Source organism: Gavia stellata, chromosome 3, assembly GCF_030936135.1.
Source record: "Gavia stellata isolate bGavSte3 chromosome 3, bGavSte3.hap2, whole genome shotgun sequence".
Taxonomy (NCBI): domain Eukaryota; kingdom Metazoa; phylum Chordata; class Aves; order Gaviiformes; family Gaviidae; genus Gavia; species Gavia stellata.
In genome coordinates, this window is record NC_082596.1 from 67479179 (window position 1) to 67493859 (window position 14681).

Here is a 14681-nt window from a genome sequence, read left to right on the forward strand (position 1 = left end):
GGAAACACCCGGGCAAGTTCCACCGCGGGGCCCCGCGCTCCCCGCCTCCGCCGCTCACTTCCGGGTTCCTGCGCTGCGCGGGGCACGCCGGGAAGCGTAGTTCCAGCTGCTCCCGCCGCCGGGGAGGGAAGGAGGGGCAGGAGGCGCAGAGACGATCCCAGAACGCACCGGGGCTGCCCGCGCGTGAGCCCCGGCCCCGCCCGGCCGGTGAGGGGTGGGGCCTGGTGGCGGCGCAATGAGGAGGCGGGTGGGATCGAGGTGAGTTACGGGGCGCAGCTGCGGCGCCGGGGAGGGGAGCGAGGCGGCTCTCACCGCCCGGGCGAGGCAGGGTTAACCCTTTCCGCCTGGGTGGCGGGGGTGTCCCGTGGCACCGCAGCCCCTTCCGCTCTTCATCGGAGGCTGGGGCTCGTTATGGGTCCCGGGGGCCCGCGGCCCCTGTGCCCGGGCAGGGGGGTCCCTGTTGGCCCTCAGCGGTGGCGAGGAGCGCGCGGCAGCTCCGTTGCTGAGGCGTGGGGCGAGTCGGCTCCGCGGGGCCCGGGCGAGTTGGGCAGCCCCGGCGGCGCCCGCGGAAAGTTGTCCACGTTTTGTTTGGCGCCGCTGGGTCCCGCCTTGGCCCGTCAGCCGCCGGGACTGGGGAGGCGGTTTTGGCAGGAGGGAAGATGGGGGGCATTTGGGCGCTGTGCGCGTTGGGGTCTTCGTTTCCTCCGAGTTGGGGAAGCACCTTTCTGTTTGCAAGGCGGGGGAACGCAGCCTGTGTGAGGGGGCAGAGCGGCCGGTGGGAGGGTGGGGAAATTTCAGCTTGATAATAGGGTTAAAGTGGAGCGTCATCGTTCATTTTTATTCCTTGACGCTTCAACAGATTTGTGCTCTTTGTCACTTCCTGAGTTCTAAATACTGAAAAGGAAGAACATCTAAAGTGCAATGCTTCATCCTCTTCCAGTAAAACTTTGGACCTTACAGTATATATATGCTTTGAGACCTTGCAGAGCTGTCTCAAAAAGATCATGGAAAGCTGCACTTGGCGTTCTTCATGTTTCCAGTATGTACTCGAGTGTAAGGAGTGAAACGGGGCATAACACCATTTAAAAGAAAATCCTTTACATCAGCTTTTTGCAAGTCAAGTCCAATTTGGCTTCAAAGAAAGCCTGACAGGATCAGACTTTATGTGTGACCCTGCAAAAATCTTTTGGCCTCTCAGTTTCATGAGCTAAAAACACAAATACATATATACAAATCATGTCTTTTTTTATAGTCTGAAATTGGAACTTAACTTTTATCAGTTCTGTTATGTCTACCTGAAGAACCTCCGTTCCTCAATCTGGAGAATGAACGTCTGTTCTTCACATTTGAAAAATACTTTTATATTTTTTCATAACAGCTCATTCCTCACTTGGAAACTTTATCAGTAAAAATTGATAGAGTGATCTTGTTTAAATTTTAACAACCTTGTATTTTGCTGAATAGAAAAATTATGTAATTCTGATTATCAGTGTAGTGCAAAGTAGACTTATACTAGTTTGGTATGAAATTTCATGTACCTTGAAGAGCTCTTGGTGTCCATATGACTGTCCCTTCATTTCAGGTGACCAGACAAGGCTAATCTTTTTCTACATGTTAGCTCAAAGAAGAAAAAGTGAATCCTCAGTTAGATATTTTCCTTTTGTAGTTCCTCTTAGTATTTCAGAATTTCTCTGATGCAGAATTAGCTCTTTCAATGGAGCTACTATACTGTACTGAGAATTGCTGTAGAGATAATTGGTTGCTTCTCTCACCTCTATGATTACTGACACTTTATGCAGCTGTGGCTCTTGTTTTGGTCTGGAAATTATGAACGTCTTTCATTATTAACTGTCTTCTGTATGCAGTCAGATTTATATAATTGCTGATGTAACTGGGATGCTTCTGGTGCTTTACTAAGCTCTCTAAGTTCTTCAGTATTTAGAATCATAGAATCATAGAATCGTCTAGATTAGAAAAGACCTTTAAGACCATCAAGTTAAACCGTAAACCTAACACTGCCAAGTCCACCACTAAACCATGTCCCTGAGCACCTCATCCACACACACATCTTTTAAATACCTCCAGGAATGGTGACTCAGCCACCTCCCTGGGCAGCCTGTTCCAATGTCTGACAACCCTTTCGGTGAAGAAATTTTTCCTAATATCCAGCCTAAGCCTCCCCTGGCGCAACTTGTGGCCATTTCGTCTTGTCCTGTCACTAGTCCCTTGGGAGAAGAGACCAGCACCCACCTCTCTGCAACCCCCTTTCAGGTAGTTGTAGAGAGTGATAAGGTCTCCCCTGAGCCTCCTTTTCTCCAGGCTAAACAACCCCAGCTCTCTCAACCGCTCCGCATAAGACTTGTTCTCCAGACCCCTCACCAGCTTTGTTGCCCTTCTCTGGACACGCTCCAGCACCTCAATGTCCTTCTTGTAGTGAGGGGCCCAAAACTGAACACAGTATTCGAGGTGCGGCCTCACCAGTGCTGAGTACAGGGGGACAATCACTTCCCTAGTCCTGCTGGCCACACTGTTTCTGATGCAAGCCAGGATGCCCTTGGCTTTCTTGGCCACCTGGGCACACTGCTGGCTCATATTCATCTGGCTGTCGACCAACACCCCCAGGTCCTTTTCTGCGGAGGAGCTTTCCAGCCAATCTTCCTCAAGCCTGTAGCGTTGCATGGGGTTGTTGTGACCCAAGTGCAGGACCCGGCACTTGGCCTTGTTGAACCTCATACAGTTGGCCTGGGTCCATCGATCCAGCCTGTCCAGATCCCTCTGCAGAGCCTTCCTACCGTGGAGCGGATCAACACTCCTGCCCAACTTGGTGTCGTCTGCCAACTTGCTGAGGGTGCACTCAATCCCCTCATCCAGATCATTGATGAAGATATTAAACAGAACTGGCCCCAGTACCGAGCCCTGGGGGACAGAACTTGTGACCAGCTGCCAGCTGGGTTTAACTCCATTCACCACAACCCTTTTGGCCCAGCCATCCAGCTAGTTTTTTACCCAGCGAAGAGTGCGCCCATCCAAGCCATGAGCAGCCAGTTTCTCCAGTTTGCTGAATTTTACACTGCTTCCCCTGAATGTTTTATATTATAGTTTATTTGTTTTTGGAAAGGTAAAATGTAACAGAAATGGAGGAAAAGACATCACTGATAACTTTGGGGAATCAAACTAGTATCTCAAATTTCCAACAACTGTAAAATCCCAGTGGTGCATGTAGGTCCACTTAATAAGAGAGTAGAGAGTAATGTAGAGAGTTCTGATGGATTCTTTCTATCCAGCGGAAGCTTTTGAGGAAAAGGTGGAGGCAAGTTAAAGACAAGCTGTAGTCTTGTATGCCAAGTGCATGTTAAACTATGTAGCACGTGATCCATCTCTGCAGCCTTTTCCCTTCTATGTCTTTCCTCTTGTTCAGATTGTAGTTGAGTATTGTAGTTTCCTTCATATACCAGGCAAATTTATGTAGCTGTAGGAATAACTGAGGAGAAAAAAGGTAATGGTTAAGTAGGGGGACGCACTGTGACTACTTGTAAGTGAGACTCAGTTTCGTGCTGTCCCTTCTGGTTTCTTCACATTTGCCTGAATCAGAAATGCCTCATCTGCTTTTATCCAGTATGATGTAGAGAAAATAACAGAAAGCATAAACCATACTGCTAGGCTGGGAGGAAAAGTTTAGCTTTGAATGAAACTTAGCAATTATGTGTCCTAAAAAGTCAAAAAAGCGGTTTTGTTGGAGGAAGAGAGGATACTTGGGAAGCAGAGAATGGTGCAAGTATTTTGAAAGATGTGGATATTCTTTATCCTTCTTTAAAGCAAACATCGATTTTAGCTAGCACAGGGAATATTTGAAGGTTACATTAAAATTAAAACAATTATGCTTTGTGTCTTAAAGTGTATTTGGGATTTTTTGGGCTATCGTAAGCTCTGTCCACCCTGCGCTGACATGTATGTATCTGCATTTTCTTTGGCTTTCTTAAGCACCAAGTCAAGTTGAGCTTTTCTGTAATTTGTTGTGGTGTATTATGGCACTGTTAGCCTGTCTTACATGGCTCTAAAAGTGGATATGTTGTTAACCTCCTGTCACATTAGACTCTTTGAACTCCTTTCTGTTCTCTACTTGTAGAAGTCAACAAAGTCATGAATCCATTAATGATACAGTTCTGATTGTGGGAAGGATCACCTACTTACGTGGTAAAATGTTTGATGGCTTTTCTGAAACATAGAGAATTTCACCAAACTTAATAAGGATGGAAGCATCCATTACTTCCAAGAGACATCGAACATCATAATTGTCATGTTGTTCTGAGGTTCATGGAAGAAGAGGAGAGTGGTAGGATAGGATCACGTTGCTCCAAAAGTTTCAGATGACCGGAAATGGCTCCAGAACTGTTCATGAGCAAAAATACTTTTATAATGTTATGTGAGGAGGTCGTCCTGATGCTTCTGTACGAGCATTGTCAACGGAGTGCACCAGTGCTGGTGTAGAAGCAAGTAACTATTGCGTTCTAATAACCGGTCACTTCAGACAGGTACAAATGCCATACATGCTTGGTGTTGGCAAGTTGGTTGTTGGGTAAGTGACTAGGGTGATTTCTGAAATAATTTTGTAGGGGTGCCTGAAACAAAAGTTGAGTTTGGGGAAATTGCTTGCTTTATTAAAGTGTAGTGAGCCATTGCATGGTTCCCTAACACACGTTCTCTAAGGAGTGATAAAGTTAGGCAATACTGTACTTGCTCCTCATTCTGAAGTGACTGACAGACAGGAGAGGGAAATCCATGAACAAGCAAGGAAGTGTTCCAGTAGTGAGGAGTTCTAGTGTATGTACTCAAGAAAACCAGTATCTCATGCCTTTCTAGTTACACCATTACGAGTTTTTGTGGGAGAGAGAGGTTGTAAGGTAAGGTGTTATATTTCTTAGGACATGATGAACCCACTTTCATGGCTCATGAAAACTCAACTAGACAGACTTCAGGAAAGGAGTGTTCGGTGATACAGTTGGCTGTTGGAAGAAGCAGCCTAGCATGCACTTGGCTGTCTGAGGACAAGATGGAGAAGCAGCAATTTAGATGCTGGTGTGCTAGAAGCTTTGTCTGCAGTTATTGTGTGGTATACTTTAGACCATGTCTGAGTTATACCTGAGTGTTTTCATGCAGAGTGGATGCAGTATATTGATGTGTTGTTGAGCAGGTTTGCACAACCACATGGTTCTGTATTTGTGCGTATTCCAGAGATACGGTATGAACTGATACTATGGTTGTGCAGATGTTCTTTGAGTAACTGATTAGATGTGCCATGAAGCTTCCTGTATTAATTTTATTATCAGCTCTGCAAGGAAGTTTGGAGCTTGTGAAGACTGGTTGGACTTGATGATCTTACAGGTCTTTTCCAACCTTTGTGATTCTGTGATTCTGTGAAGAGTCTACAATTACATTAGAGTATTAAGTTGTATTTGATTTTTTTTTTGTTTGTTTGCAGGTAAAGGCCTTTACCTTTATTACTTCATGCTTAATCTCTGCTGTAGAAATTTTCACTTCATTTTACATAAAAGTGAATGTTTGTCTGGTATTTTAATAACATTTCCCCATAACCTTGATATGTATGCATCTGCAATTACCTTAATAACAACAGATGCTGTGTAGAAATATATGAAATTTATAGAACAAATAAACCAAAGATGGTTGAAAATAACAATTGAAGCAAAATAGCTTCCTCTTGCTGTTTTCCAAGTGTACTATGATGTAAATGTGGGACATGATAAAAGGAGTATATTTAAATGAACATGGAACAGAAGGTGATGTGAAAAATTCCCAGAATTCAGTAGACAGCCTCAGCGATACCTCCTCTTTTTTCTTCTGGTGTGTACAATTATTGTTTGCTCACCTCAGTTTGTTTTCCATTCCAAATGTGAAGTGTGTTAAGAATTGAATGTAGAAGTTCAAATGTTTGATACTTTTGGAGAAAACAAGTTTTCAAGCATGCGGACCCTTCTTCATTTCTGAAATAGTGTGTGGACCTGAGCTGAGCATTATCAAGATCTTGAGGCAGTGGTACTTCAGCGAAGGTAGCAGTTCTGTTTCAGAAGAGGCTAGGAAGGCAACTGTAGTGGTAGATGTGATTTAGGAAAGAAATAAAGAAGAAAGAAGAGAATGCCATTATACCACTGCATAAATCCATGTTTTGCCCACATCTTGAATAATTAGTGGAGTTTTCTTTCCATCTCAAAAGGGTTAGAACGGAACTGTGAAAAAGTTCAAAAAAAGGCAATTAAAATGGTCATGCATACAGAAAAAGCTTCTGCCTGGGTAACAGCTAAGTAAGCTATGACTTTTCCACCTAGAGGAAAATATGATTGGGGAGGATATGTTAAAAATCTATAGAATAATTACTGATGGATAAGAATTGTTTATTTACTGTCCCTTCCAGGCCAAGGATTAAGGGCTCTCAAATGGCAAGAGCCAGGACAAGACAGATGAAAGCAAGCGGTTTGTCCATATAGTGTTTGGCTGTGGCACAGAACTCCCTGCCAGTGGATGTTGTGGACGCTATAAGTTTGCATAATCTTAAGAGGAGACTGGACACATTTATAGTAGAGAAACTAACTGAAAAAAATTAACAGAATTTGCAGAGTACAGAATACATAGAAACCAAGTCCACTTCAGGAATTGATTGAAGTACAAATAATTGTAGGTTGGGAGAGTATTTGGAAGAGGGGGACAAAGTCATATTCATATATATAATTATTGTTTTTTATATATATATGTATATATTTGCTCTGTTCTTTGGCATTTACCATTGGCCAGTTTGAGACAGGATTTAGAGCCAGACTCCTGGTCTAATTAATTGTGGCTTTTCTTACACTCACATTTTCCCACTTCTGTTCAGGTTTGAAGAACACTTATGATGTAGAAAGCTGATCTGATTATTTCAGTTATGCTAGTTGGTCAAATAAAAGATACTACTTCAACTTACAAACCTTGTCCTGCATATGTCCGTAGACCATCATAGTAAAATACCACCAGATACCAAGTACTGGAGGAATATATCAAGTTGATACTTGATAAAAAAACTTCATTGGTTACTGAATTGAAACATGCACGCCAAAACTCTGAAGAACAGTCTGTTGGATTTGTAGATAAACACTATCCTATTTGCAGACTTTTGTAAAGCTTATTGACTGAAATTTATGTTGAAGGCAACAAAACTATATATATATCTATCTCCTTAATGTAGGCTCTTTCTTGTTGAATCTTTGCTAGAGGTAGATTTAATCCACTAAATAAGAAATGTGTTTGGTTTTTTTCTGGTTTTAACAGAAGTTTATTCTCTAGCATTGTTTGAGTAATTTTAATGACATTATAAAATTCATTCTGTTTTATTGGGGCTTTTTTAGAACTGAATTCCTGCAAAAAATGTTGGTGGTGCAGATCTGACCTATGGTAATACCTTGAAAGAGTATGAATATTTCAGCAAACCGCCTCTTCAGTGGTTCCTCGTTAGCATCTGAAGTGCATGCTGCTGCTGTTAATGGAGATAAGAGTACCCTCCAAAAGCTAATAGCAGGTAAATGTTTTCATTGTAGATGCATTTTGATTACTTCAGAACTGAAGCTTTTTAGTTTTGACTTACTGCTCTGATCTTTAAGATATGTTTTCATTTCTTGATTACATGTATTTCTAGAATAAATGTAGTCCTGAAAATAGGACAGATTTTCTTACTTTTTATTATCTGTTGCCTTTGATTGGTACTTCTGTGTGAAGTAAAATAGAAAATTGGTAAGTGATACAACCAGAAGACATACTCAGGACTCCTGTTTCAGGGAATTTGAAATTCTGGAGAAGTGCTTTGGGCTGAAATATTTTGGCCCCAAATCTTTATTTTTTGAATCATTGCTTTTGTATGAAATTTGATAAACTTGTTTTTACAGATCATTTATTATAGTTAATGAAATCTTGTCACTGTGTTGTATTTGGAGACAAAGTGAGCCAGCCCTATTTGTTACTTTGATTCTGATACACTGTTTCTCAAGACAAATTAAAGGTAAGGAGGGAGTCTGGTCCTAGTGAAGCTGAGGTGAAAAAAAATTCCCATCCATTAAAAAGCCCAGGATTTCGCCTTCCCTCTCTGTCCAAGAACTGTATGGAATTCCAGGATAGTAGTTTTCAAAAGCAGTATATGTCCTGTGTTCCAAAAACAGTCTTACATACATTTGGAAGGCTGTCATATGGTAGGTGAAGACTTTGATTTTCAGAGTTTCTGATTAAATGCAATTCCAGCTGATACTGCAGAAGTTTTATTTGCTCAGTCTTTTTTGAAAATCCCATTCCTGGAGCTTGGTGAGGGTGAAAGACTGTGAAATAATAAGAAACTTAGTCTGTATTTATGCCATTAACTGTCAGTTTTAATGGGTGTAAAGGATTTAATGGTAATCACATTAAACCAGCAGTCGAGTTTCTTTATGTATTGTCTGCTCTAACCTGTGTTGAAGACAAAATAGTAAGCTATGTGGATCTATTGTCTAAGCTGTATAGAAAGCAGTAAATGGTTCTTCTTTACAAGGTATATCTCATTCTCTCAAAAGACAATTAGAAATGATTTGACTCAAACAGGAGAAAAAATTTGAGGGAACTGACTTTATAGAAGCTCCAATGGTTGAAACAAATATTTTATGTTGGGCCTTCAGCTTTATTTTGTTATATGATGGCTCAAACATATATTGTTTACATTTAATGCTGTTTGTTCACTCTTTTGTAGAACATTTTATAAACAACAGATGAGCAGTTCATATGCAGATGTTTCTAGAAATGTGTGGGATGCAACTACAAAGTAGCTTTAAATACCTGAGGTTTTTTTAAGTTCTCTGCCTGCATATGGAGGGGAAAAAAAAGTCTGAGCTTTCAAATACTGGCTAACAATCAGAAGTGACAAAAAAGAGTTTTTGCTGACTTCAGTGTGGTTTTGTTAATCTCACAGCCAAAAGATCTATTTTGAAAACAGAAAGAAACGTACTTCTGTGTTACTGGTACACCTTGTCAAATATACCACAAAACAGCCATTAGAACTAGATATGGAAATCGCTATTCTTTTAATGGCCATCATGCAGCAGCCAAATAAAAATGCTGTGTGTTATTTTTACATGGGAGAGAAAACTGTGTGATCCTTGCAGACTTTGCTATAATAGCAAAATTTGGCTTTTCTACTTTGTCGTGTTTTGACAGGATATGACACAGACCTAACTTTTGCCAGGACAGGACCAAAAAAAAAGTATGGCCTAGCAGAAGAAGAATGCATCAGAGTAATATTTTTAGCTGTTTATCAGGCACTGTTGAAAGTATAACTTGATGACAGAGGTAAATTGAGCAATTGGTGTTATTCACTGAACTTCATGACTGCACTTAGCAGCAGCATCTAATTCAGGACAGTACTTCAGCGTTATTTGTGTGTATGCTGGATTGCTTAACAACATTGTCCTAACACAGTCAAGCTTTGCACCTTGATTATGTAGCTAGCAGTATATCCAGTAACATAAAGTCTGACTTTCTCCTTCTTTTAGGGAGGGCTTTTCACCCCTAAATTCATTATTACTTTCCTCTTTGAGTATTTCCTATTCAGTTATTAATATAGGAGGGGCATAGAGCTTGGTTAAATAGTCTCTTAGGAAAATAGCAGCCCCTCTAACCTGTTTGGTGGTTATTCCTTTTTCCATCTGCTGTAGCTTGATGGAGCATGTATGACTGTATACAAACATAGACATTGTATTTACATATAATTCATGAGTATGGAGACATGTGTAATCTGTCATCCAATAGCCTGTGATTTTAAAGGAACAGGTGCTTGAAATAATACAGTGTGTTCTGGGCACTGTGTGCCTTTTAACACCCTGCACCAATAGGAGGCATAAATAGACAGAATCAAAGGTAAGTAGAAAACTTACATAGAGAAGGAGGGCTTTGGAACAAAGTGTCCCTTTATGTTTACCACTACTGATGTGTAATTACAGGACTTTCTAAACAGCCTATGGGTTAAATACCATAAAGCATAGTACATGCCAAGTGTTTATTGTATAACCAATGCTTTAACAAAGTGTGCTAATTGTTTGCATTGCATGAGTTGCCTAGTACTGTATCACATTGTTTTAGAATTGTATGATCTCAGGCTTTGGGGAATACTCACAGTATTTTCTTTTCTGTGTTTTATACAACACTGAACGTGTCTTTAATTAACAGTTCTTCAGTGTTAAAACCCATCTGTATGATTTTAATTCTAGGCAAAAAGGGAGCAAAAGTTAATTTTGTGTTTGGAGGATCATTTTGCATTTAATGCATTTATGCAGAGTTTCAGGAAGATGCATCTAATTGTTTTAATTGTTTATAAGAACACAATAATGTGTATAATAGTCATTATACCGAAGTGTCCGTTCAGTCCAACTCCTCATTCTAAAACCCTTGTCATGTATTGCTCGCATACAAGTGCTTCTAGAACTCTGATATGATGTTCCATTGTAAATGTTAACTATAAATTCTGGGTTGCAAATATGCAGTTGCATGTTTTTGTTTGATTCTCTGCTTCTCTCTTCCTTGTTCTGCATTGTGGAAGGTTGAATAAAACTCAAATCAGATATTACAAAAGGCAAGATTCTTGCAAGTAACAAGACATGGTCTGTCTTTTAATAATTAAGCAGAATTCATGTCCTCTTCCTGCCCTTTCTCCTCTTCTGGTTTGGAAAATAGATAAAAATGTTAGAGTCTGATGTGACTGCTTGCACAGACTGTGAGGAAGTGATGAGGTATGAATATGAGAGTTAAATTTTGGAATTGGGCCACTTGATTTTGTGGTGTTTGTGACCTCCATTGGCAACAAGCTTATGAAATGCATAATGGGTGGGATAAGGATGTTGATCCTGAAAGGGGAGGGATCAAACAAGCTTCCTTTCTTAGGCAGGTATGTGGAGGAGAATTTAATTTTGCCATGGCACATTTTAGATACACCAATATATGAATGTTTTGAAGGCTACTTGTGCTTTCTTGATTGCAGAAAATAATAACTTACTGCAGAAGTCCACAAGGTGTTGTGGTTAGTGCATTTCATCAGTTTAGTTCCCTAGTAGCTCCTAGTCCTTGTCCTATCTGTTACTCTCAGTGCAGAGACACCCTTTCAGGGAAATGCCCACAGGACTTTAACCATTCTAAGGGCCTTACGGAGTCTTGTAAGCAAACAAAATAATAACAAAAAGAAACTTACTGCTAGCTGAAGATAGTTTCTTTCCCTTAAAAACAGTGCAGCAGCTTCAGGCAAATCACTGGCATCGAGTTTTGAAGGTCTTGCTCATTTTTTACTTAGACTGTAGGCAGTCATGGAAACTCTTTGTCATCAGCAACATCACTCTTTGGGAGCTGTAAATGAAAATAGATGTCTGTTGCTTTACTTAGCTGCATTGTACTTGAGCTTTAGGCCATTTTTGCTCATCTTAGCCTTACCGATTTCTTTGTTTAAGTCTCTACATTATGTATATCCTTTAACTTTATATAACAGAAAGTGAACTTGGAATTTGAGGGACTGGGACTAGTTTTGCACACTGCTGATTTAAGAACAAGTGTTATATGAGCAAAAGCCGTGTGCATGTGCCTTATTGGAAGAAATGCATGCTTACGTATTTCTTTTTGAAAATATATGTGATTGTGCAAGTCCTGTCATCTTCAACAAATTTAAGATGCTGCTGAGGCTGTGTTAACATTGAACGGTGGAATATGGTTTAGTGATGTCTAAATTACCTGGCTGAACTAATACTGGAAGAGCACTTGACTAGACTTAGCTAATCAGAGAAACTGGCATGTTGGCTGGGAGCAATGCCATGTTAAATTGTGCTTTGGACCTCAGTATCTATATGTTGCTGCGCAGGGCTGCGTGGTTGTTCATGACTGGCTTTGATGTTTCTGTACTATGCTCTGTTGAATGGAAAAAGCATTTGTTGTTAGCAAAACTACTGAGACGTAAGACATCAGCAGCTTCACGATATGTATGTGTAACTTTTAAAATACTTCTTTCTAATAGTGGAGGAAAGAATTATCTTGAAACTGCATCCAGTTTGCAATGAATTTGTAATACTGTGAAGTGAAAGTCTAGCAAATGTTTTTACAAGTTAGGGAAAATAAAAAAAATTGGATTCCCCTGTGTAACTCCTATGTTACATTTTGAATTATTTCCTAATGGCCATGTAATTAATGAAGCAATATTATTTTTTTCTACATGCTTTCTAATGCACTTAGCAAATATTGCAACTTTTCTTTTTGAGAAGTAAAGAATTACAGGCTTCAATAATGAAAATAAGATGACACTTAAGTGAATATTTGAAGACGATACATGAGCTTTTTTCTCAAAATGTTGATAAAAATTACAATTTTAAAACAGCATCAAATATGTACATAGTGTTTGTAAAATTATATTACCTGTTCATTTTTTCACATCAAAATGTAGTTACATATAACAGGACATAAATAATAATACAAAAACTTTTCAACTTACACAGCTTTTAACTCCCCTTTTGAAGCATATTGCAAATTATTTTTGGAAAGTCTTAAAAATCACTTTTAGATATGATACCATAAAATTAAGCATTTTCAATATCTTTTGTCTTCATGTGAAGAGTGATGGATAAGATATATCCAATACTTTATCTTCTCCAATTCTAAGCAAAGTTCAGACCAGATTTTTATGCAGCCTTTATGCAAGGTCTCACAGGGAAAAAAATCACCTGTATAAATTTACAAATGTAATTTTCTATTATTTGATGTATTATTTGATTTTTCTTCAGTATAAAAATATACTTTGGTCATTTATTTATTGAAAAAAATCCAAGACTCAGCTGTTACGATTATTATGAGAAGGTTTTTAAAGGAAAAAATGAGGAAAAGCTGACAAGGGTATGTGCAGTTCCCAGTGGCTTATCTACGGAAGGTAGAACCATAGCTATCCTGTATCTTCATTTACGTAGTAATACAGTAGGAAAAGATAGCATCCTATTCAAACTGGATGAAGTTGCATAGAAATCCAAACCAAATATATATGTTTTTCTATATGCATGGAAGTCTAAAAAAATTAGATGGGAGAACGAGGTGTTTTAAATGAGGCTATTGATAATATGGTGAGAATGTAGAATTTGTGGAAGGGAAGGCATCAATGTGGACAATATTTTTTCTGTATACTTTGTATTCTGATATTTCCATGGAAGCCATGTAGGTGGAGGAATGGTGATACACATTTAAAAACCAAAGCAGCAAACACATCTTAGATTCGAATGAGATTAACAAATGACCATGTAAATCAAGCTTAAACACCAAAAAAACACTTAAAGATTGCATTTACAGATGTAAATAAGAAACTCTGGTACTAACATTTTATTACTGTCCATCTGACCAGATGGTGACATGCTAAGGGAGATCAGAGAGGCTGAACTGACAGGAAATACAATGAAGGTTACTTTTATGTGTTTTGGCTAAATGGCTGTTGAGGATATATGATCCTAAAAACGAAATTGTTAGAAATCATTAATGGGTTGGCAGTAGAGATGTCAGTGAACCTAGAACAGAACCAACTCTTGATTTGCTCTTGACTGGTGTGTAGAACCTGAACCAGTGTTACTAAGCAAGGTTTTGTGACTTTTGACCAGAAATATACATGAAAAGCAACAGCAGCCCGCTATAGTTGTGCACTCTAAGAATGGTGAAGGACATTGAAATGAAAATGCTTGCTAAGAAGAATCTGAAGATTAGTCTAAAGAGTAAACTCCTTGCTTGCAGTGTGAGGTGAATGCAAAAGCACTTATCAAAATGAAAAAGTTTGAGAAGGTCAAAGGGAAGCAAGCATGGCTAAACAGCAGTGTGAGGGTGGATAGTAAAAACAAGAACGTATTCCTCAAAAACCATAACTTGTGTTCGAGGAAGGTAGATGCAGGTCAGTAAAAGACATTTTTTTCCCAGGAATAATTTGCTAGAGGCATAAAAATTAGTTATAAAACTAGTGGATTGTCAAGGTGAGGTGGCAGTCAGAGAAGACAAGGCCATGGGTGAAGAACAAAACCAATTTTTCTATACCTGCATTCACAGGAGAGCTCGGAAAGGTTCCTAAACTGTTTTTCAGAGAGCAGAGTTTTCTCAATGCAAATCACAATTTCTAAGCAAGAGAAGGTGTTACAGAATGAATCATGAGAATGACATGGTATTCACTCAACAGTTTTAAAGGAACTTGGAAATGAAGCGAGTGAGCAAATGATTGCTCTAACTGGCAACATTCTGCTTAAAAGTGTTTTTTGTGAGAGGCTTGGTTGGTAGGGAATAAATGTTAATCCTGGATATACCCCTCGATTCACATTTAGTCTGCTTGACTCTTCTGCTGGATGAATCAATAGAAATTATAATCAAGAATACAATTACTGGATATGTAGATAAGTATAATATGCTGGGAGAGAGTGAAGATTGTGTTTGTGAAGGAGAAGCATGCCTCTGCTGGAGTTCTTTTGAAGCAGTCATAAAAGCAAGGGATTATTTAAAAAGAAAAATTAACTTACCTGTTAAAATTCAGTGTTCCTTGAATAATTGTAAACAACATTGCTACGTGGGAGACATATTTAGAGTTGGGATGTGTAAGATAGTTGATAGCCATGAATTTACAGGTGCTAGTTTCT

At 39.4% G+C, this 14681-nt stretch overlaps 1 protein-coding gene across 1 annotated transcript in view; it reads left to right on the plus strand.

Moving 5' to 3' along the window:
- The first annotated feature begins 7437 nt into the window (after positions 1–7437).
- INVS (inversin) overlaps positions 7438–14681 on the plus strand; it is a 99505-nt gene continuing 92261 nt past the window's right edge. The window contains exon 1 of the mRNA XM_059815299.1: positions 7438–7564. Within this exon, the coding sequence (XP_059671282.1) occupies positions 7459–7564 (106 nt within the window). The 5' untranslated portion in view covers positions 7438–7458. The remainder of the gene's footprint in view (positions 7565–14681) is intronic.